The sequence below is a fragment of the Antedon mediterranea genome, chromosome 7 (genome assembly GCF_964355755.1).
Source record: "Antedon mediterranea chromosome 7, ecAntMedi1.1, whole genome shotgun sequence".
Taxonomy (NCBI): domain Eukaryota; kingdom Metazoa; phylum Echinodermata; class Crinoidea; order Comatulida; family Antedonidae; genus Antedon; species Antedon mediterranea.
Genome location: NC_092676.1, coordinates 24,591,367 through 24,615,887, shown reverse-complemented (window position 1 = coordinate 24,615,887; position 24,521 = coordinate 24,591,367). Strand labels below are relative to the sequence as shown.

At 35.8% G+C, this 24,521-nt stretch overlaps 2 protein-coding genes and 1 long non-coding RNA gene across 4 annotated transcripts; 2 read left to right on the top strand and 1 right to left on the bottom strand.

Annotated features, from left to right (window-relative positions):
- Positions 1–37: 37 nt before the first annotated feature.
- On the top strand, positions 38–11,192 carry LOC140054258 (organic cation transporter protein-like). Of its 2 annotated transcripts, XM_072099179.1 has the most exons (11): positions 38–165; positions 2,937–3,323; positions 4,076–4,179; positions 4,617–4,771; positions 5,358–5,526; positions 5,930–6,053; positions 6,710–6,801; positions 7,460–7,668; positions 8,169–8,277; positions 8,660–8,869; positions 9,248–11,192. In XM_072099179.1, exons 2-11 carry the CDS (start codon positions 2,946–2,948, stop codon positions 9,288–9,290), a joined length of 1,593 nt encoding a protein of 530 aa, XP_071955280.1. In that variant the 5' UTR covers positions 38–165; positions 2,937–2,945; the 3' UTR covers positions 9,291–11,192. The 2 variants fall into 2 exon arrangements, with proteins under 2 accessions (XP_071955280.1, XP_071955281.1); XM_072099180.1 differs by lacking the exons at positions 38–165; positions 4,076–4,179 and having other exon boundaries at positions 3,154–3,323; positions 9,248–11,190.
- Positions 3,100–14,501, bottom strand: LOC140054259 (uncharacterized). The gene is made up of 5 exons (XR_011846501.1): positions 14,182–14,501; positions 13,722–13,830; positions 12,906–13,114; positions 11,700–11,859; positions 3,100–3,197 (listed from the first exon to the last, which is right to left on the bottom strand). It is a non-coding gene; the product is annotated as an uncharacterized lncRNA (long non-coding RNA).
- Positions 14,502–16,474: 1,973 nt separating this feature from the next.
- LOC140054396 (monocarboxylate transporter 13-like) lies at positions 16,475–24,144 on the top strand. The gene is made up of 8 exons (XM_072099375.1): positions 16,475–16,674; positions 17,433–17,527; positions 17,655–17,926; positions 18,446–18,742; positions 19,687–19,976; positions 20,787–21,012; positions 21,813–21,956; positions 23,148–24,144. Exons 3-8 carry the CDS (start codon positions 17,722–17,724, stop codon positions 23,366–23,368), a joined length of 1,383 nt encoding a protein of 460 aa, XP_071955476.1. The 5' UTR covers positions 16,475–16,674; positions 17,433–17,527; positions 17,655–17,721; the 3' UTR covers positions 23,369–24,144.
- The last annotated feature ends 377 nt before the right edge of the window (positions 24,145–24,521 follow it).

Below are 24,521 nucleotides of genomic sequence, written 5' to 3'. Positions count from 1 at the left end.
CTGCTCAGCTTTGACATCCGAACTTGACCTCATGCTGTTATACAGTCGATCACACGACGCATTCGAGGCGTATCATTGTTCCCGTGTATAATATTCAAATTGTGAGACAAATAATATACTGTTGTTAAAAGTACATTGTACGTGCCTATTTGTTAACTTATTCTGGTAAGTACCGCTGATACAGTAATAAATAATACATTGATTAATTTAAGATGAATTTAACATCTGATAATAACTGCATCCTCGCGTATATACGATTGATGGATATTTATACGGCTAAACTACTCAATACGTACGTGGTATGGTTTGTATGCAAATCTGGTAAATTTAGCAAAGTAAAACACTGCTTTCTTGTACAACTTAGCAGCCACTACTCACTACTATTATAATATATGTTTTGATTGCTGATTATGCAACTTTGTTATGCTGAAATCACATTAGTATTACTTCCAGCAATCATGCATACAGATAAGTTGTCAACCGCTCGATGATTTGAGGTCAGCGATGGTATTGTTTAGCAAGGCTTTCACAGTATTGAATATTTGTCCAGGTCACTGAAATTCATGTTTCAAGTATTGAAAATTGGATAAGATAATTTATCATCATTACATTATAATAATGAAAAACCATTTAGGAATATATCGTAACTAGAAATTGCGAAGTGCATGAGTGCTGCGACATACTTTAACGGTTCTCAACACAAGTTTGGCCTAAATGTACAATCAAGGCAATCTAACTACAGCCTTGCCAAGATAGGAACTTTTAACAGTCCTTAGAAATTATGTCTGGCTGTGACAAATACCAACTGTACTGTACATATTCTCCGCGGCGCGTGCTGTTAAGTGGGGCGTGGTACTGATAGTGTCGCAGCCACAGATAAACCCTTTGATCACCAGAGGTCAGCATCCTGTTGTTAAATTGCCTTGGTCAATTATTACCAATTGATTTACATGGGCATGGCCTGTGATGATATCAAAGTAGTTAGGGTTCAGACGTACGAATGGCTTGGCTTACGCTAGTCGTAAAACCTACCGAACTCTTGTTCGCAACTCCAACGTTTTGTGGACATCATGCTTAATCTAAAATGTTCGTTATATTAGACAGGTCTGTAGCTAAAATGATAATAATTAGTTATTTATACTGTATTGTATTACATAGCGCCTATCTTGAATGAAGATTGAATTATTTACGCTTGTACAAGCGTATTAACAACATGGTACCGGTATTTAGTTTGTGCATACATTACATGATTACGTTCTATTATTAGGCCTACTCCATACAAATTTGTGTTGACCTCATTTAAAATGTATTAAGGTATTTCTGTAATATATACGCAAAGGGCAAAGTATATCAATTAGCATATATGTCTTAAAAGTAGCTGCGTATTTTAAACAAATTCATTCGACAAAAATATCAGAATTATTAACAGTATATATTTGGATACTGTAATCAAAGTATAACCCCCATCACCTCTGTACCACGTGGCAAGAATGACGGCTATAACTGACCTAGAATAACTAGCATACTTTTTTATCACCCATCTCTTCTCCTCCAGTGACCTGTATACTGTTGAGTAAAACGGTTCTAGAACAATAGTGCTACCAACTTACTACTACTAGGTATGATTGCAGACATTTAGGCCTACCTCCCAGGCTGTCCCAAAAGACAAATTAACAGTCCTACTGCTATTGCTGCCATTAATATTGTTCGGGTGGTAGTTTGTCTTCGTGGGGATTGTTTCGGGTAGTAATTGTCCTATATTACGTAATATGTATTCAAAAACATACTGAAGAAGAATGTGACAATTCGACCAGAACAGCATGCTATAATGATGCGCACTATGTATTCTCGGAGTCTGTACCATCAAACACCATTAATGGAAATAGAAAAGAATAAAGAAAAGCTTATAGCTAAAGGACTCTATACGGAGCTCGGTTCTCACATGGAAGCAGCGAAACGTCGTAGGCGCAACGCAGTGAGTTGAACAATCACATGCGACTGTTCGGTTGAATCATCGTATAATGATTGGTCAGATAACTTACGTCGACGTGCGCTTACGTCCCTAGGTTGCGTCGAAGTTCCCACTAGGACGCAACGCAAGGACGTAGACGCAAAGCAAGGAGTTGACCAATGACAAGCGACTGTTCGAATAATACATCGCTTGTGAGCTTTATTTTGGTCTAAGACAATACTTTGTCTAGAATAGTTCTAAGACAATTCCAGGTACAGTACATAAGCTGTCCTGTCAATTACGGGACGCCAAATCCGCCAAAATAAAATCGTTTTATGTGTTTGTTTACCATGCGTAAACTATCGATTCGACAAGTGTTTGGAGATGGACAATATAAGCCTGTACTTGAGATCGTAACATAGCAAGGCCATGGTACACTATTTTGTATTCCAATTGACCTGTAGGAACCCTACTTATTATCCTTATGAGTGAACTGTACTGAAGGGTCTGTTTAAAACAAACATGCTCGAAAAGCATAGCTAGGTATAGTATTTTCCTTGACATATTGTTAATATAATTTAATTGGTGTAGTTATTAGTAACTATTATAGATATATATAAAACAGTTCTACACGGTATTGTTAAATGGGGTGCATTGGTATTTTCAAAAATAAAATATAGGTCTTAACGAACACGTGGCATGTTAGAAAACAAATGTGCTATCGTTTTATTTTGGTTTTCAGACAACAGTATTGTAAAACAGAAGTTGAATAAACAGCTAAAAACTAAAATTTGACTCTATAACTGTCATACCAAAATTATCCATATGTCTATTCACACAGATTTATAATACAGGGATCATTCAGGATTTAGCTATTTACCCGTATTAGAACGTTTCACTTTAGTGGGTATTAACCAACTTACCTGGATAAATAACTAAGCATGAACGGACCTATAGATAGTGTATAATTTGTTGTTCATTTCAGCAACTTACTATGGAACTGGACCAGATCCTATCAAGATTGGGCGAATTCGGTCCGTATCAACGTAGAGTCTACCACTGGTATTGTATGCTGACGTTGTCTGTGGCGTTCCACCACCTGGCACAGGTGTTTCTAGCCGGTAATGCTGATCATTGGTGCACCGTACCGTCTAATACCACGCAGCTAGATTGCAGTGAGTTTGGATATGATTCTTGTGATGACGTTTACTGGGGTAGACCAGCAGCAGACGATGAAGCGACGACCCTGAATGAGAAACAATGCAGAATGACGGTCGGTTTGAGTAATGATGATAATGTAACAGACTTGACGGAATGTTTCAATGGCTATACATTTGACCATTCCCAATACACGAGAACCATACAGGAAGACGTGAGTTGGATTCACTATTTTGAAATTAAGTAAAATCTAACTAATTCAAATTATTTATTTTACATGTTTCTCATATTTATTATCAATCAATCCGCTCCGCGTTTTGTGAAAAATGTTCGTAAAGCTCTATCTACACTATCAGACTTTTTTTATGTGAAAAACAAAATGTGATGTGCCCGCATGGTGATGTCATACTACCATATTTGGATATATCACTATCATATTTTGGCACATCACAGCGTGTTTTGTCAAACCAGTTTGATAGTGTCAAAAAAGCTTTAGAAATAACATTCTATATTTTGTTTTCCCCCTAAAGCGTGGTTCCCACTAGTGACGCAACACAAGGACGTAACGCAACGCAAGTGAATTGACCAATCACAAACGATGGCTTATTCGCTTGTGATTGCTAACTGTCTATAACTTCGCTTGTCATTGGTTAAAACGTTTACGTTACGTTCTAGTGGGAACCAAACTTTACCGTTACCGCTCGTCTGTGTACATTGGCCTCTTGATGTTCTACTTATGTAGTCCTAATTGTTGTTTCAATGAATTGATGACTGTACACATTTCAATCGATTGAACCAACCCCATTTCTTCCTGTTAGGCTTCGACACCCACGTTCTCCCGGGGAAGAGAGCGAGACAGAGATTGATTGATAATGAACTCTTTTGCAGAATTATCCTTGAACTCCTTGATTTTTTTACATTTTCTAAAAAGTATGACTGGATCATTCTTTTTTTATTCTTTCCTAGTTTGAGTTAGTTTGCAACAAGGACGCAAAGGTTGCACTAGCGCAGTCGATTTATTTTGCTGGTGTACTTATCGGATCCATTGTATTTGGTTCATTAGCAGACTGGTGAGTTGCAGGTGTTATAACATAGAAAAGAAATACAATAGATGTATACAAAATTATAAAGAAACGCTATGTATTGTAAAATCACACATGTTAAATAAATTCAAATAGCACAAGTAATTGCTGGTGTTGCTAAATCAATATTGTATTATTCGGTTTATTAGCATGCAGACTGTTGAACAGATATACAATGGATACGACATTCTAAAGAAACGCTATATATTGTAAATGAATTATGTTGTATTTTTTTATAACTTATATATTTATATCTAAATATTTGTAAGGCATCCAGTATAATTGGCGATTTTTCGCTGTTGGATGTAGTTGAAATAAAATAAATGTTAAATCAATTATTCGATACAAAAGAATGGCAATACTTGTAACAATGTGAGAAAAGATGCCAAAATTCTAACCAGACTTTTAAATATCTTTGTTGTTAGGATTGGTCGTAAACCAACTCTGCTTATTTGCATCGCCATCCAGTGCTCACTGGGGTTGGTCACCGCGTTCGTCCAAAGTTTTGCCGCTTACTGTATTCTACGATTTATTGTCGCAGCTGCATCTATTGGTATATTTTTAGTGGCTTTTATCATAGGTACGTTTATAACTTCTTTTTCATTGTTTGTTATTTCTTATAAATTTCAGGGTAAGTTTGTTTCTACCAACCAAAGTTTATTTATTTATTTTATGTCTTTAGGCCAAGGATTACCAATAGTAAATTAATCACTGTCCTATCAGATAGGTGGTAATCCCCCTGATACAGGGGCTATTTGTTAACCAGTTCGCCGAGATAACCCCCTCTCGTATCGAATGATGAACTGAGTTCTTTAAAGTTCACACGGGTTATAACTGTGTACACTGGACCTACGATTTTTAGTCCTTATCCGAGAAGACTTGTTCCACCACCAGAACTTTAAGCGAGTCGGCCTTGAATTCATGCCGATATTTTTACGGTAAACGGCGCCCCTGCCATAACCGCTCGGCCGTTTGACTTGATAGTTAGCGATAAATGTGTCCAAGAGAGCAACTTACCAAGTGTCACAGGGCAAATCTAGGGGAAAGTGCCTTATGTCATTTGGGGCCTACCAACAAAAATAGTAATAACAAGCCTGAACGGGCCCTTTAAATTGTAGTTCGGTTGTTTCGTGGGCCTACTGACGTGTGTGTTTGTGTACTTTCAGCAACTGAACTCGTTGGGTTAAAATGGAGGACTATCGCTGGAACTATGATACAGGTTTACTGGGCAGTTGGAATAATTTTAATGGCTCTTCTGGCCTACTTTATTCGCGACTGGAGAAAACTTCAAATAGTATTGTCTATTCCAACGGTGGTCGGACTTCTTTATGTGCCGTAATTACACACTTCATTTTTTTAATCTTTCAGGTTTAACTTTTGGTTTGGAACAATTTAATTAATGACTAATTTTATTATATTGCATGCTCTTTTTTCTCTTTTATGGAGTAAACACCACTTTTAATATTCACATTAATATCATCTTTTATATTTATTATTGCATGATTTTGCCTTTTCAGTGATACGAAATAGTAGGTAAAATTGACCATGTCTTACGTATTGGACATAAAACTTGGTTCACACTTACTAGGACACAACGCAAAGACGTAACCGCAACGTAAGTGAGTTGACCAATCAGAAGCGATGGATTATTCGAACTATCGTTTATCATTGGTCAACACGCTTGCTTTGCGTCCTAGTGGAAACCAAGCTCTAATGACCGATTGTTCATGACATATAGGTTTCTTCCCGAGTCTGTCAGATGGCTACTTTCACAAGGCGCTACGGAGAAGGCAGAAGCAATTATTCAAAAGACTGCTAAAGTGAACAATGTCACCATTTCTGAACATCCATTTTCTGAGAAGGTTAGAAAAAGTCAAGGTTAACTAATTCGTATAAAATGTATGCCTACTGTACATCTGAATGTGTATTAAGTACATTTGTACAATGGCGGAAATTGCTCAATCAAAAAGGCCGGAATACAACATTAAAATTCAGTTTGTTAAATTTAACAGAATAATTGTCGAATATCCGTATAACAGTGCATTGACAGAACAATTACACTGTATTTATACATTACACGATTAACATTGATAACTATCCATTAAATTGATACAGTAGAATTCCTAATTAGATGACACGTTTTGGACATAGGATTAGTGTCTTCTGAATTGGGTCAGTGTCCTCTGGGACCCAGTGTCGCCTTAGGGACGGTGTCCTCTGGATAGGTGGGTCAGTGTGTAGTCTACCGTATTTCTCCTCGTGCGCATTCATTCACGATCGTCAATTCATAAATAAGGTTGATCGCAAATAGCGTGCGCGACGCATGGTGGGAAGGGTTTGAGAGTAAACGTCACGACGTATACGCACGTGATTTGTTGTTTGTATGTACGCGTCGTGACGTTTGCGTTTCACGGAAAAGTTTCCCCGGCCGCCGTAATAATAAGCATGTCCCAACGGAAGGATTCTACTGTATATAACTACGATGATTATTGTTTTACAGTATTTTAATTCATTCTAGAACCAAGATGGTAACATGAAGAAACACACATTTCTAGACTTATTCAAAACCAGAGTACTTATAAATAGAACGCTGAATATAATGTACAACTGGTGAGCAGTTTTTTGTAATCTTTTTTAAATCCGAATAATCAATTTCCGATGAATGATGAACTGCTGGTTACATTGGTCTGTCGTAGATCTTTTTCATTGTCTTTCTACTTAAATAGGGTGGTATAAAGGCCAATTTACACAGACGGGCGGTTAACGGTAATAATTACGGTAAATCTATGTTACCGTATTCCTTATGACCATTTACACACAACGCTGCTGCTGCTCAGATTCTATGTGGTACAAGCTACGCGGGTTTCCGCTTACCGTTGCCGCTCGGCTGTGTAAATTGGCCTTAATTTGATAACGACGACATAGTTAAGCCTACAGCACAGAACCTAATTCATTGTGCGCATACGGCGATTCTGGGTTCCGGCAATGCAATCTGACAATAGGACTCGCCTTGAAAAGATAGGAACTCTTAGTTCTTTGATTTGATCTTGTCTGGCTGCGACAAATACCAACAATACTGTACTATGTACATATTCTCCGCGGCGCGCAACGTGTCTGTGGCAGATCGTGTCGCAGCCACAGATAAATAGTAACTCTTTAATCTCCGGAGCTCAGCATTGTTGTTAGATTGCCTTATCCACAGTACACCAACACATTGTTTGTTTGTTTATAAATAATATTCAACTAATCTTTCAATCGTATATACTAGGTTGGTTATCGTAATGGTTTACTATGGATTATCACTGAGCACATCGGATCTTGGTATCGATCCTTACATCGCATTTATGCTGTCTGGATTAATAGAAATCCCTGCCTATATCATTAGTATTCTAGCCATTGACTATTTTGGTAGACGAATCATTTTGTCTATAGTCATGATAACCGGAGGGGTAGCTTGCTTTTTAACGATTTTCTTTGGTGAGTCATAGGCCTAAAGTACTTGGCAAAATACTTAAAAGCATTTGCCAAGTATATTACTTGATGTTTATGTTTGTATGTGAGTTGGTTTAACAACGTTTATAATTTTCGAGTTCAATCGTCATGATAGGTCATATTCGTATTCGATTGGACTGTTTTGAGTTGATAATTAGAAGATCATCTCCTTAAACTCTTGACTGTTTATATGTGAGCATGGAGGAAATACCATTTCCTCCATGATGCGACCAGTGGAAGTACAGTAGTTCACTGCGAGGTGTCTGCGAGTGACCAATCAAAAACCGTATGCTTCACCTCTATTGATTGGTTATACTGTATTAAAATATTGGAATGTCACTAAATCATATTAAAAATCGGTTATCTATACTTTAGCCTATAGGCCTATAAGCCAAAATATGATTCTCTACAGTCTTTAGGTATTTCTCATAGTTTCTTAACTTAAATAAGTATATAATCACAACATTTTTATTATTTATTATCAGAGCCTGGAATAATTCGTCTGATTGTAGCAATGATTGGAAAATTCGGACTTACGTCGGCGTTTGGCATTGTGTATATTTACTCAGCTGAACTATTTCCCACACCAGTCAGGTAAACATTAAATTACATGTAAAATGTGCAGGCCTAGCTAAACTAATACAAATTGGAAGGTTCAGAAAGATCACATAGGGCCATATAAAATATGCAATTCGTAATGACACTATATAATAACACAATGGTAATAATTAATATCTGACATCCAAAATTAAATATTTTGTGCGTACATTTGGCAGATTATATTATGGTGAAAATATCGGATTATAAAGAAGGGATTTTTCGTATTAGCTGCTCTAGAAATCTGCTACAAAGGACGATCATATTCACTGTTTAATATTGACATCAAAACCCTTTTCATACAAGAAAATTCAAAAATAATTGTTTAGTAACTCAAATAGTCAGGTAAAATTTATATTAAAAATTAAATTTATTTCAGGAGCGCGGGTATGGGATTAGCATCAATGTCCGGTCGTTTGGGTAGCATAGTATCACCATTTGCACTGTACATGAAGCAGTGGTGGGAGCCGCTACCCCTAGTGTTATTTAGTTCTATGTCCCTGAGTGGTGGATTGCTGTGTTTACTTTTACCGGAAACTATGGGTAAGAAATTACCAGAAACAATGCAAGAAGGAAAGGAAATTGGATTGTAAGTATGCGATGTTGTTTTCCTCTCATTATCGCAAATAGCGCGCTTCATATTCACGGTCGTCAATTCCTAATAAGGTTTATCGCAAATAGCGCGCGCGACGCATGGTGGGAAGGGTTTTATAGTAAACGTCACGACGCTTACGTACAAGATAGGTTTGTATGTACGCGTCGTGATGTTTGCTCCCAACCCCTTCCCATCATGCACTGTACAATTACGTTCCTCGCGAAATCAAGCTATTTGCAAAAACCTTATTAACTTCAACGCGATAAGTGTTGACATATCCATGTATTAACATAGGTCAACAGGTCAAAATATTGTAAAATAATAGCACATTTTGATGTAAATTGTAATTGATGTTTTTTCTTAATTATCTAGGAAAGAACACGAGAAAACAAAAGAAGATTATTCTGCCGTTTAAAGGTCTTAAAACATCAAGTTACTAATTTTACATTTATGCTGACGATGAATAGGCCTATACATATGATTGTTGTAATGTATAACAATCTATTTTAAAGGGCACGTCTTCCAGTATATAGGGAAATATTACTTATGTCAAATTTGAATTGGCTTATGGTATTAGGAAATTTATAATGATTCGCATCCAATCCGCAGATAAATGTATGCCGACGCCGAATATATGACCTATTTTAACAGGCACGTCTTCCAGTATAATAGGGAAATATTACTTATGCAATTTTGTACTGTGCAAGGATATTTACATGCCTAAAATAATAAGATAACATCCGGCGACAATTAATCAAATTTGAATCATTGTCTGATGACAGTTCAAGGAATGTGTCTTCTTACTAGATGATCGGAAATAGGGGTCGGATATTTTGATATATCCATAAGAGTGACCTCATTTTCCAGCCACTGAAATGTATTTTATTAATTGTTTGAGATAAGTTGGTTCACTATATGATTTAACGTATTTAAAATAAAATGTGTACGCGCGCCAATGCTTGGTTCCCACTAGAGACGCAACAACGCAACGTAAGTTGACCAATCACAAGCGATGAATTATTCGAACTGTCGCTTGTCATTGGTCAACACGCTTGCGTTGCGTTTAGTGGGTACCAAGCGGGAGTGTCTGTTAGAGGCAATGGTCCCTTTTATGGTTCAATTGTATGTTGGGAATTTAGTTACTCATATCAACACACGCACACTAGTTCTAACTGGACTTAGGCACTTTGCATGCTCCTGGCAGGCATTGCTACTTTTGACAGCATTGAATTGGCAAAATGTTTACAGTCATAAAATCTTATTTTGCTAGTTATTGTTAACTAACGACGCATAGGAGACGTATTTTTTAGGACACCTTATAAAGGGATCTGTAACATTATTTTTTACAAGCAATAATAACTATAAATAACGTCGAAATTGACGCTTTATGGCTGATTAATGATCGGAGTGAAGACAATAAAACAGTACATATCTGTCTATTTTGTTTGAATTCATAAATACAATATAACTGAAATAGTTGAATATTATGTATTTTAGTGGAAAATGATTTACAGTACATAGTCGATGGCCTAGATTTATATTCAAATTGTACACAGTAGAGCCTCTCCTTTGGGCATTTAGGGAATACTGTCAAACGAATGAGGAGAAATGGAGTGTTGTACTACGGCCAGACTATATTCAGCGCTGTATATTTAAGGGGACACTCATGCGTTTCGTTTACATCCTTGCGTTACGTTCTAGTGGGAACCAAGCTTTATGTGGACACTTGAATGTTATGCTTGGTTCCCACTGGAGACGTAACACAACCACGTAACGCAACGTAAGGTATTTTACCAATCACAAGCGATGTATTATTCGAACTTTCGCTTGTCATTGGTCAACACGCCTGCGTTGTGTCTACGTCCTTGCGTTGCGTCCCATAAGAACCAAGGGTTAGGGTTCTTACTGTAAAAACCAAACAGTGTATATTAAATAATATGTATGTTTACATTTTTTTATTATCCTTAGATCATTAAATGTTTTTGTAGATAGATTGTTTAGCCATAATACGTATTATCACGTGATAACGGAATTCTTTTGGTTTTTTAATATATCAGTACAAATGTGCCTTGATAATAAAAAAAAAATATTTTATTTTAAAGCAACAAGGAAGTGTTTCATATGTTTTTCAAAGTTTTTATCTAAAAAGGTGTTCTACTTTATAATAATAATAATACGTCGATCTTATATGACGCTTAATCCACAAAACTCTGCGCTTTACATTATTACCCCGATCATGTTTCGAAACGAACATGTCTGGAAATAATATATACCCATAATGTTGCAGCCAGTAGTCAGCGAAGTTGTATTTTGACATAAAATATATGTTTGTCTGTCTAGTTATTGTTTTTGTATTCTTCTTACAAGAGTGATGTCTTTCGTTTCTTAGGAGAGTCCCATTTTTTGTAAATTTTTCCACTTATATTCTCTTCATATTGCAAGGGGGAACAGACATTGGGTTAAAATAAGCATACAGTATCGTAACCTGCACAAATAAATCTTCTTCAAGGCCGATTAGAGTTTAACTTTTTTTATGCGACAACATTATAATTATACTACGACTTGACGCAACAGTGAAAATGACAGGATTGCATTGGGATGGATTTATTATCTTATTTGAAACTAAATCAAAAAGACAAAACTGGCAATGCATACTGAATTTCGACAATTGACCCATTTCTAATCAACTGAGACAGCGAGATTTTGTACAGTAAATTATTGTATATAATGATATTTAAAAATTGGTAAATTGGTGGAATCATACACGATTCGAAAATTGTAATAAATTGTGCAATTGTATGTAGGAAAAAATTAGATTCCTTACCAGGTCCTATTGTTCATGAACTTGTACGTATACAGTATCTTATATAGTAAATTATTCCTTTTTCGGTTTGTATTTAAATTAGTTGAATACAAAGACACAAAGCTACAAATCTTCGGGTTTATTTTTAGTAACATACATCTCCATGCTATTCGATGAGTTTCTATTAAATATAAATAAAGTAAACACAATAATAGGCTTATTATGTTGTACAAAGGCAAAAAAGTAATTTTTTTTAACTTGTAACAATAGTCACAAGTTATTGTATTTAATGGGAAAATGGTTATACACATGAGCCTACCGTAGATATTATTGGAGGTACTAACTTAGATCCATGGCCAAAAAAGAGAGGGAGCTATTTAAAGAAATTAGGAATATATCACCAAACTACAGAGGGCAGTATTACAAATATTAGGCATATCAGAGCTCCTTGTACTAGCTTAAACAATAAGATTTTGTTCCATTTGTACAAAGTTTAATAGCATAATAAAATAATATTGTTCAAACTATTAAGAGAAACTGCAACAAGTTACAGTAGTAGACTTAGTATGACTCAAAATATTGGGACCGTGGAAAGAGTTTATCAGATCAGACACTTGTTGATTAAACAAACAGTGGTATATAATGGCAGAGCAACAATTCTTAAGCTTTGGGACACTTTACTTACATTTGCCTTTCACCACCCAGGTCTACAAATTATGGGTAGGCCTAGCTGCATTATCTTTCACCACCCAGGTCTACAAATTATGGGTAGGCCTAGCTGCATTATCTTTCACCACCCAGGTCTACAAATTATGGGTAGGCCTAGCTGCATTATCTTTCACCACCCAGGTCTACAAATTATGGGTAGGCCTAGCTGCATTATCTTTCACCACCCAGGTCTACAAATTATGGGTAGGCCTAGCTGCATTATCTTTCACCACCCAGGTCTACAAATTATGGGTAGGCCTAGCTGCATTATCTTTCACCACCCAGGTCTACAAATTATGGGTAGGCCTAGCTGCATTATCTTTCACCACCCAGGTCTACAAATTATGGGTAGGCCTAGCTGCATTATGGAAGTATGTTTCCAAGCATTTGTTCCAAAAATGACTGCGGTAATAATAATTAATATGTTCAGCGCTTAGAGGTTCAGCATTAGGCACTTTATAAATCCAAGATATTATTATTATACAATAAAAAGCTGCTAAATTTATAAATAATACTTACGAAGCAAACTCTTCTCCATCTTGTAATGTTTTTGGTAAATGTGTTCCCATGGTTTCCGGAAGAAGTAAACAAATTAAACCACCGCTGACAGACAGCGAGCTAAATAGCACAAAGGGTAAAGGCTGCCACCAATCAGCCATATACAAAGCTAAGGTGAAAGAATACTTCCTAGACGACCACACATTGAAGCTAGTCCCATGCCTGCACTCCTGTGTTAAATAAAAAAAAAAGAGGGTGAGGGTGGAAATTAATCATTAAAAAATTTAGTATAAGGAGAGCTAATTTATAAAGAACAAAATCGGCAAGGGTTCGAGGCCGACTCACTCCTAGTTCTGGTGGTGGAACAAGTCTTCTCAGATAAGGACTATAACTGTAGGTCCCATGTACACAAATTTAACCTGTGTGCACTTTAAAGAACCCAGTTGATTATTCAAGAAGATTATGGCGATACCCCGGTGAACTGGTTCACAAAATAGCCACTGTACCAAGGGTATTACCACCTATCTGATTGGAATATGATTAATTTACTCTTGGTAATCCTTGGCCACATTGCCTGAAGACATAAAATAATAATAAAACGTATAGATTTATTATTTTTATTTTTGCTGTATCATAGTGTTATTTATTAGCTTAGTGTTTTAATGTAATGCCAAAAGTGAGCCAATTCACACAAAAATTACTGAACGAAAACATTTTATATGTTATATATAATATATCTTAAACCAGCACACATTTGGTTATACTATGAATCTGGACAAATTCCTAGACCCAGACTTTGTACCTTTATTCAATAATATTTTCTTCACAATTGTTTACCTGACTGGTGTTGGAAATATTTCAGCAGAGTATAGGAACAGAGTAGCAAAAGCTGTTGTTATGCAAAATTTCCCGATCATAGCTACAATTACACGGATTACACCAGGATCTGTTTAAAATTATAGAAAAAAGGTTGATTAATTAAGAAGTACAGTACACTTAAAATTAAATCAAAGTTAGAAAATTAGAGGGTTGAATGAGTAGACCACCTGTATGTAGAAGCCACAGTACACCACTAGACTATAATGTAGGCATACCAATTTTAGCTAAGTAGGACTTGGAGGCAGAATCATCATTTTATATTATTAGGGCCTTATTATATATTATGATGGGTTTTTTGGCCCTGGCCTAGGCTGGGTAATTTATTTACAAGTTTCTCCCAAAAATGTATGTATTAAAAGGTAATTAAACAAATAGAAAGTAATTTAATTCATTTATAAATACATATATGTACATTTACCTAAGGACTATTTGAAAATGAAATAACCACTGTACGGCTTGACTAGCTAGCGCTAGATAATTATACCGGAGGATGGCAATTTCAACTCATTCTTCGCCGCTGAGAACGTTTCGTTCAGGGGAGTCATTTCAATGTATCACAAGCCTAGGCTAAGTCTAGTAATAAAATGCATTCACAATAAGAATTCTGATTTGTTTCATAAAATCATGAGGCATCAATTATATCTTTATGTGCGATCATAAACAACAACACATCTGAAAATAGTATCGGTTTTTAAATGATGTTTCTAAAATATTTTTCAAACCACACAAATCACGCGTGTTTTCCATTTGTCCATAATAAACACATTTACACCTTGACCTTTATATAGTCTCAATTTCCAGTCGCTTGTGTTGCATTTGTGGAAAGATGAGTTGGATATTTTCCATAAATCTGATTCTGATCAAATTCTTTTTCTTCCTCAAATAATATTTGTTAAGACATTTTTTTTCTTCGGAGTCAAAGATATAATATAGCTGTAACAACCGCTTTTACACGTTGTAGCTGTGTATTTTTGTCCGACATTATAACGTTTTTTTATTATAACAAAATTGAAAAATTACCAATAAAAATAGTATGAGCATATGATACTCCTCCAGAATCATCATGGAACTAAACTCCGTCGGCCAAAACGATCTATTGTGACGAGACTAGCCAGGTAAGCTGGGCTGCCAAGCTCCGATGTACCCAGGGATAGACCAAAATAAGTCATTTACAATAGTACCCTATATACAAAATGAATCAAAAATATTTTGGCACAACAAAAATCAATGCATTAGCCTAAATAATATCAAAATTAATGTTCATTTCATTGAGAGCAGAAAAACGGCACAGAATACCACTGTAGGCCTCTGGTGTAAAACTCTGTTTTATCAAACTGTCTAGTTTGATGTGCCCAAATATGGTAGTGATTTGCCCAAATAGTAATATGACATCTATAACAACATTTTTTGTCACATAAAGTTCGATGTGTAGACAGACCTTAATACTACTGGTAATAGTGACGTAAACGTTAAAAATGATCAGTGATTGAACTATTATTCGGCACCAGCCGTATTGTAAGTATAAATGCAATGTCTTATTAGACACTAGCAACAGGATTCTGAGCTCCGGACAAAGAGTTTATCTGTGATCTTTGATATGGCTGCGACAAATACGATCAGTACTGTACTGACCGTCTCGCAGCATATCAAAGGACTGTTAAAAGTTCCTATCTTGTTGTTAGTTAACATTTGCCTCCTGTCTGCTGCTGGTCTACCCCAGTCACATAAAGTTCGATGTGTAGACAGACCTTAATACTACTGGTAATAGTGACGTAAACGTTAAAAATGATCAGTGATTGAACTATTATTCGGCACCGGCCGTATTATAAGTATAAATGCAATGTCTTATTAGACACTAGCAACAGGATTCTGAGCTCCGGACAAAGAGTTTAACTGTGATCTTGATGGCTGCGACAAATACGATCAGTACTGGACTGACCGTCTCGCAGCATATCAAAGGACTGTTAAAAGTTCCTATCTTGTTGTTAGTTAACATTTGCCTCCTTTGTCTGCTGCTGGTCTACCCCAGTAAACGTCATCACAAGAATCGTATACAAACTCACTGCAATCTAGCTGCGTGGTGCACCATCAGCATTACCGGCTAGAAACACCTGTGCCAGGTGGTGGAACGCCACAGACAACGTCAGCATACAATACCAGTGGTAGACTCTGCGTATGGACCGCTTTCTCCAAAGTTTGTTAACACCTTATCTATCTCCATAGGCCGCCTTAATTAATTCTTGTTCTAAAACGAGCATTTATTATTATTTATTATTGTTGATTTGTGATAATTTATTCATCCGCATCGTAAAATTGCTATGAGCAATATTATTGTTATTCTACTGTAAATGGCAGGTCGTTCAATTCAATCAGTTTATAATTCAGCAATAATCATACCTAATTAACATATTTTAATAAAAATCATAGTAGGGCTAGCCTTCAGTGAGAGAGTCATGGGATGATTATATGGACGTTTGTTTTGACGACTTCACCCAGTCAAAAAGTAATCGTCTTACTCTTAGGCCGTTCGCACGGCTTGCATATTCAATAAGGTAAATGAAATAATGAATGATTCAGGTTTCCTTTACGAAACGAATAATAGGCCCAGGTTAATAATAATCAAGTCAAGGTACTGTAGTCTTGATAAGTTTAAGGCCGCCCTCATTGTACAGAGTTACAAGGTTGTGTAAACATCTGCTGACCAAGGCCCGTTATGTGAGTGAGGTAGAGAACATACGATTGTCTGAATTAACGTTTTAAAAAATGGTTTCTGTCCTCTTAACACAATCTGGTATACAGTGCAATACAACAAAGACATATTGTTAAATACGGAGCAGCATGGTTGAGGAAGCGTACAGTGACGATAGATGATGGATAGATGCGTAGCCTAGTGCAAGTAAATACTTGTATTGTAAGTACATCTATTAAATATTAAATTAAATTGCTGGTATTAAATATAATAGTACTGCATATATATTAATTATATACACAGCAGAGGAGGCATGTGATCTAATTGCACTGTACTGTAGTGTTAGTTTAATACACAGGTCATTTTCTATTCAAAGGTAGGTATCATGCTTTTTTATCCGTTTCATTAAAATCAATACATATTTTGATTCATTAATGTAGGCCTAACAATGGAATTGAAGGACAATAATGCGATAGATTAGATACGGATAATATATGTGGAATTTGACACCCAGGTCACGTCATCTTCAACCTTTTACTCCACTGCAGTAAATCAAATATATATATTTTATATTGTGCAATTATGCCGGGAATTATGCATACACATAGCAGCCTACAATGGAAACAAAGTCCAACGATAACATATCAATTGTTAGGGGTTTTTTTGTATTAAAGGAAACAATCATTTTCGATTGTTTGTTATCGTTTATCACACGCTGCGTTCGTGCAATGACATTGATATGGATTTTCCTAGAGGCCTATACAGGGGGAATACAACTCACTGCTTGCTACTCGATTTATCAGTTCACCCTGAAACATTACATTATATAAATCTATAAATCTAGTTGGTAATTTACTAGCGTCTTTATTATTTATTTATATATATATATATATATTTCAGAATTAATGACAAGGTTGTTTATTGCGTCATTCCAACTGCATAAGGCCTATATTCTAAATTTTTCTTTTGATTTATAAAAGATAAGACTGAAAGGTGGCCAGGTAGGATCCGCAGCTAAAGAATGATACAACTCTTTGAATTGTTTCACAGAAGCAGACGTACAGAAAATAAACAGGTATAAGTTTAAAAACATTTTGTGCCAGAAATGCTTCTTCCTGTCATGACGTAAACGATAGTGACAAATACATGACAATTATTTCCTATTCACTGTGAACTAAAAATTATCTTTATTTTTTTTAAAGGGAAATAACCATGTATGCAGAGCACTCACACATTCAGTGATGCTAAGTTGATATACAGAAAAACAAAATGAGGTGCGACCACGTCCACAAGCAGAGTGAAGAAGCCGATAAATGCCTTAGCTGTACTTGTTCCTGTAACTTGAGTCACAACCGGTGGATTAAAACTATATTTTGTGCATTATTAAATTTTGTTCATATCGGATTTTTGTACAATTTCGGACTGTTTTTCGATGAGTTGATGCAAACGTTCCACAGTAGTGCTGCTATAACAGGTATTTTTTAGTAGAAACAGTCACATTCATACAGGGAAGAGTGACCTAATTAATTTCTCCTTTGCAAAGTAACACCGGAGGTTATACCCAGTAATGTTATCAACTAAATGTTATTAGTGTGCTCCAAAGTTAGATTAAATTTAAGTTAAAATTCTAGATGGTTGCATAAACTTGATGACATTTTATATTATAATTAAAATCTTACATTCTGTTATAATTACATTATCAATGCATAAACTATTTTAAACAGAGTATAATCAGAATCAATATAATTATTTTGGCACATATGGCGTTTCATACGTATGCTACTAAACTTAAGCACGTTCAAAAACAAGATACGATACCAGTTTTTTTTTCATAGGTTAGATCGGATCAATTAGTTACTGTTAGAAATTACGTTATCAATTCATAAATTAAATTAATTAATAAATATAATATAAATATTTTAAACAGTGTATAGTATTATTCACAATCAATATAAATTAACAAGATACGATATGTTGTTGTTTTTCTTCATAGGTTGGATTGGATCCCTTAGTTACTGTTTCTTTACATTTGGTTCGATCTTAACAACATGGATGCTTCGTCATCTGTCATACCGCACAGTGGGAATGATTGGCGTCTTAACCGGAAGCGTATCGCTACTTGTGTCTTCCTTTTCGCCGACAATTGTATACGTGATCGTTTCTTACGGCGTATTCTTTGGATGGAGTTCAAACGTTGCTTTAGTTGTTACCATAGAAACTCAAGTAATTTTATATCAAGATAAATGGAGAGCCAGTGCACTTACTATGGTAGGACTTGGCGCTACAATTGGTAAGATGAAATGAAAACGTTTTCTATTTTGTGACGTCATTATGGAGTTCATTCTTTCCATTTTTTTTAAGTCGTCGGACCAATTTCGTCAATTGGTCCAGATCACCTTGGATTATTATTCACGTACCATACGCATTTTATCATGTCTTGTGTTTACGATTTCACAGGGCTGGACGTCGACATTAGCGTGGTTCCCACAAGCGACGCGACTCAACGTAACCCACGAAACGTAACAAAATGTCCTTCCAATAATTGTATTTGCCCCCGCCTGCGTGAAATCAAACCTGCTTGTTGCGCATCAACGTTAGCATGCCGTAAACATTGACCTGGTTCACCGCGTACTTTTGAGTACAACACTTGTACGTTGCGTTCTAGTGGGAACTCGCTGTAGCGATGTTTGCAGCACTGTTACGTCGTCGGTTCCCATTTGATTAAACGCAATACAGCACTTTGCGTCAATAAGTCGCTGCGTTGCGTTCCAGTGGAAACCACGCTTTCGACAAAAATGAATGATAGGCCTATATTATATCCTGTGGTCGTTGTAAGCGAAAGCTCCCTATTGTTGTATTAAAGTTCCAAAAATAAGGTTAATTGATTACGGATGCTACAAGTTACTATATTCTGTTATAGGCACTACTATTACGTTGTAATTTAGGCCTATCTACTGATTTGCAATTCTTCAAACCTGTACCCATTTGAAATAATAATTGCACGTTTTGTATTCACTGACATTTACATTGATGAATGAAATTAGTCTATTCAAATGCATAAAAGTTTTTGTTTTTTTAAGGAAATTTGATGACTACCACATGATTTATTAATTTTAAAAGTTTTCATTTTTAAAGAAAATTTGATGACTACCACATGATTTATTAATTATCTTGTAAGTACGTAGGTTAGTTCATATACAAACCAACATTAAAACTTGTTTTACGATTATTCAGGAAACCTATCTATGAGCAACCTGATTGAATACGTCATCCAACAAATCGGGTGGAGATGGACATTCCGTATATTTGCTTTAATCCTTCTTGTAGTGGAAACAATCTGCTGCTCATTTTTGGCTAGTAAAAAAGTGTGTGACCATAATATTGAAGATAAAGACACTAAGAATAAGATAACAAAGAGAGAACCCACCGCAACACGTCATGTAATTTGCTGGCCTGAAGTATGGTTATTCAGTATAGCAACACTTAGCTATTGCATTGCTATGGTCTTCCATTATGTAAATATGGTAAGTGTATGTGTAATAATGTTAATGTAGCGTACATGAAGTGAGAAGTAGATAAAATCACGGTTATGATCTGTGGTTTTACTCTATTAATACATTTCATTCCATTATCTATTCCGTCCTTTTCAGTATTTACAAAAATGGGGACTACGAGACCAGGGTCAACTTAAGTACTCTAAGTCACTGTAGCTGATCCAACCCCAATTATGCTTTTCGATTTTTGTCTGAACGAGCTCCAAGTAGTATAAGTATGATATATGTGCCACCAAAATATTTATCGTTTACTAATATTTATTAAAGGACAACTTGACCGAGGACCATGTTTTAACAACGTATTAGGGATGTACATATGATTTCAGAACCATTGCGAGATTTAGGATATCGCCGCACGCGCTCGCCATACAGCCGTCGCCGTAAATTACTGTGACGTCACAGGTGAATCGCAAAATTTACGTCATGAGTTTTCTGGCAAATCGCGAAAATTTCTAGCAAACACACTTTGTAAATAAATCGTAAACAAATATATAAATGTTGATTTTTTTATTGTTTCTTTTGCTTAGTTGGACTCATTGAATAGATTTTGTACCTGTGACGTCACAGCAATTTACGGCGACGGCTGTACGGCGAGCGCGTGCGGCGATATCCTTCTAAAATCTCGCGATTGTTTTGAAAATGTACATCCCTAATACGTTGTAAAAAGTAAAGTTGTCCTTTAAGTCAAAACTGTGTCTAGAACCTAGACTACCCATTACACGCATGATAGATAGGTGTATAATGTAATGTTTTCTATTATTTCTTCGAAACTGGAAATAGGGTAGTTTCTTTGAATCTATTGGACTTGTTGATCAAATGAGCGCTACCGGAATTATGTTAATGGCGCTGGGTGATGCTTCTGCCAAAATTCTCATCATCTTTGCAGCTCCGTGCATTGTGATTCCTCTTATTTACACACTACCAGTCTGTATACTCGTGTCAGCTATTATGAGTTTAGCCTTGACATGGACAAGGAATCCTATTGTTATATTTGTCTTGTCGTTTTGTAAGTATTTACTACCTAGTGAGTAGAGCAACCTTCTGGTTTTATGTTATTATAAGATGAATATATCACACTGAATTTAATTAAGCATTTGAGTCATGAGCACGAATTGATAACGCTGTGCGAAGTTAGCGCAACAAATCCTGATCCTCTTCCCTTGGAGTTTGGCAAGTAATATATTTAACCTTCATCAAAACTTCATCTCAAATCCTAAATGCATTTACCGCCTATATATTCCTCAGGCTAAAAGTGAGCGTGCTTCAACTCGGTTAACGGACGTGTGTGGGTGTGTACGTCCTTCTTTGTTGCCAAACGTACAAGCAATACAACTTAAGCGTGGTTCCCACTAGAACGCAACGCAGCGACGTATTGATGACGTGCTGTATTGCGTAATCACAAGCGTCAATACGTACGTCCCTGCGTTGCGTTCTATAGTGGGAACCACGCTTTAGGCTAAAGCACGCGCGCGTACTTTTAAGCATGGTTCCCACTAGCGACGCAACGTAACGCAACCTACGCAACGTAAGAAAATGCCCTTCCAATAAATGTGTTTGCCCCCGCCTGCGTGAAATCAAACCTGCGATTTTTGCAGCACTGTTGCGTCGTCGGTTCCCACTTGTGATTACGCAATACAGCACTTTGCGTTGATACGTCGCTACGTTGCGTTCTAGTGGGAACCACGCTTTACCAATCATCTCGTCTTGTGAGTGTTTGGTCAATTAGCCGCCCACGTGCGGCTCCTAATGGCAATCACGGTCAAAGACAATCACAAGTTATTGAGGCAACCATATTTTTCTTTCTAGGTACTGGTCTTCCGAGAGGAGTGTACAACGCACTTCAGTTTCCGTCTGGTCTGGAGATATTTGGTACTAATAAAAGTAAAACAACTGTAAATGTACTTCATATTTGGAATGGTCTTGGAAGTTTGGTTGGACCATTTATTTTCGGTAATTTTACTTTAGTTTCATCAGGGAAGACTAGTGAAATCAGGGCCGGACCATCAGCAGGCATTCGCCTCGTCTGAAATGTTCAATTTTTTACTACCCACCCCAATTTCCCCCAGGCAAAGATCGTCATATTTTTTATTTATAATTATATTTAAAGCATCTTTGCCTCGTCTGTTTTAACCACTCTCCTACGGCCTGGGAAATTATTGTAATTTGTCAGTCTTCCTTGGTTTCATATACAAAACGTTCCTCGGTGACAAAAAATGAATTATTAAACGTCTTGTTCTTCCCTTATTTAGAAATTATGGAATGCCGTTCTTCTCACAACTATTAAATATACGAAATCATAATTATGAACGGCATTCCATACGAAACATAAATTTACTGTCTAAAAGGGAAAGTATCAGCGGCCTTCTACTGATTATTATTGAGATTTAAACGTTTCCGTCGTGATTCGTTCAACTTCCATTCTATTACATCGCTTGCGCGTTAGAATACAATTTAATTAGGCTTGGACTGGATTCAGGTGATATGTTAAATTTGTAAAGGCCCATTTACACTAGGATGAATGATAACAATCGACGATAAATAGACAAATATGCATTTTACATACATAAAACAAAAGAAATATAGAAACCTTTGATTATAGAACTATAGAATAACCATCTATGCTTCTTTTGATGAAAATGATATTTTCACACGTACAATCAAACAACGCCATGGTTAGTAAGAGCAATAATATCGTGACAATACAACGATTTTATTGTTTTTATTTATCATGACGTCATTTGATTGGAATTTTATAAATATAATTTTTATCAAAGACAGCATAAATGATTACCATATAGTTCTAGAACGAACCCCTTTCTAATTCTTTTGTTTTATGTTAAAAAAATGCATGCTTATATATATCGTCGATTGTTATCGTCCTAGTGTAAATGGGCCTTAAGCTTTGTTACAACTTGGGTGTAAAGCAACGACGTAGACGCAACGTATAAGTGAGTTGACCAATCACAAGCAACAGTTCGGGTGATCATCGCGTCGTGATTGGTCAATTACTGTGGGGCGCGCTTACGTAGTTGCGTTGGATGGGAACCAAGCTTCAATTGTTACATGAGGATCGTTAGTTTATAACGCGTGTCCAATCAACATTCCAGAAAAGATAATTAAACCAAATTGTTTATTTTTCAGGTTCCTTGTACGATGCCAGCGGTACATACTACCTCGCATTATACCTATGTTCTGCTTTATACGTTTTATCGTGTATCACAATGCTGTTAACTCCACTCTACCAAAAATACTTCGCACCCAGTCGATACTTGGTGGACACAAAGAAGAAAAATGTCGCTGAAATTTATCACAATCTAGCAATTGAATACGTTTATTTAGAAGAAAAAATAACAGTTGTTTAAATCTTCAATTTTAACTTGTAGCGTGAGAGTAGCAGCTTGTTTTTTTTCAATCTGTGCGTTACCGGCCTTGAAACTCATGACACTTTTTACTCCACAACCTCAAATGAAAGTTACTTTATAAGCAATTAATTATAGTTTATCCATCACGTAATTGGCGAGTTCCAGTTGCTGGATGAGTATAAAAAACACCAAAAACATAATATATACTTTAGATAAGGTTAGAATTAGAATGTCATTTGAGTTTTATCTTTAAGTATTGTTCACGTCGTGTGTCTTACTTCTCTGTATATATAACATTTATACAACTTACCGTACTGTGTGCTTTATGACCTGCATAGTATTATTTTGTATTCATATTTTAAATCGAGTTTTTCTTGTTCTCGTTTAAAGATGTATTGTCCCCTTGAAAAAATAATTATTAACAACATTTTTTTTAAATATGCCATTTTAATGTAAACATAATAGTTATCCACTTTGACCAAAATTAGATCGAAAAAAAAATCTATTTACCTGAAAAAACTGTAATTTAAAGCAAAAAATTGTCAAATTGGCTGCCAGCAAATGGGTTTTGGTTGAATTTACCATTTGTTTTGTCATTTCATACATGAAACCATTTTTCATTTTTTTTTTCTACGGAAGTGATTAACTTTACTAAAGTCTGATTTATTTAATCTTCATTGTTCATGTTTTTAGGGGAACAATACATCTTTAATTTAAATCAAATTTTCTCTGTGGTTGTATATTATTATGCCTATGATTTATTAAAACATTTTAATATGATGCAATTTAAATTACTTTCCATTACATATTATATTTAGATAATCTCAGTTTTAAAAAAGTTTTAAAAATTAAACAAAAAAATAAAATGTACATGAAATGGACTTATAATATTATTTGAGTATCATGAAGTTTATTTTGATGATATCTTTGTTAGCCTAATTGTGGACCAAACGAATTAATACCGTTCAGACGAAATAGTAATCCGTTACAACGGACCAGTGGGTGTAATTAGAGCAGTTAGCTTGCAAAATTAAATATATGCCATAATCTGGTTTCAAGATGTATACGGTATAACCGGATTACCGCTGGTCAAGAGGTGTGTCAATTTTCATTTAATATTAATTGTGGACATCAAATAGAACTTTTAAGACTG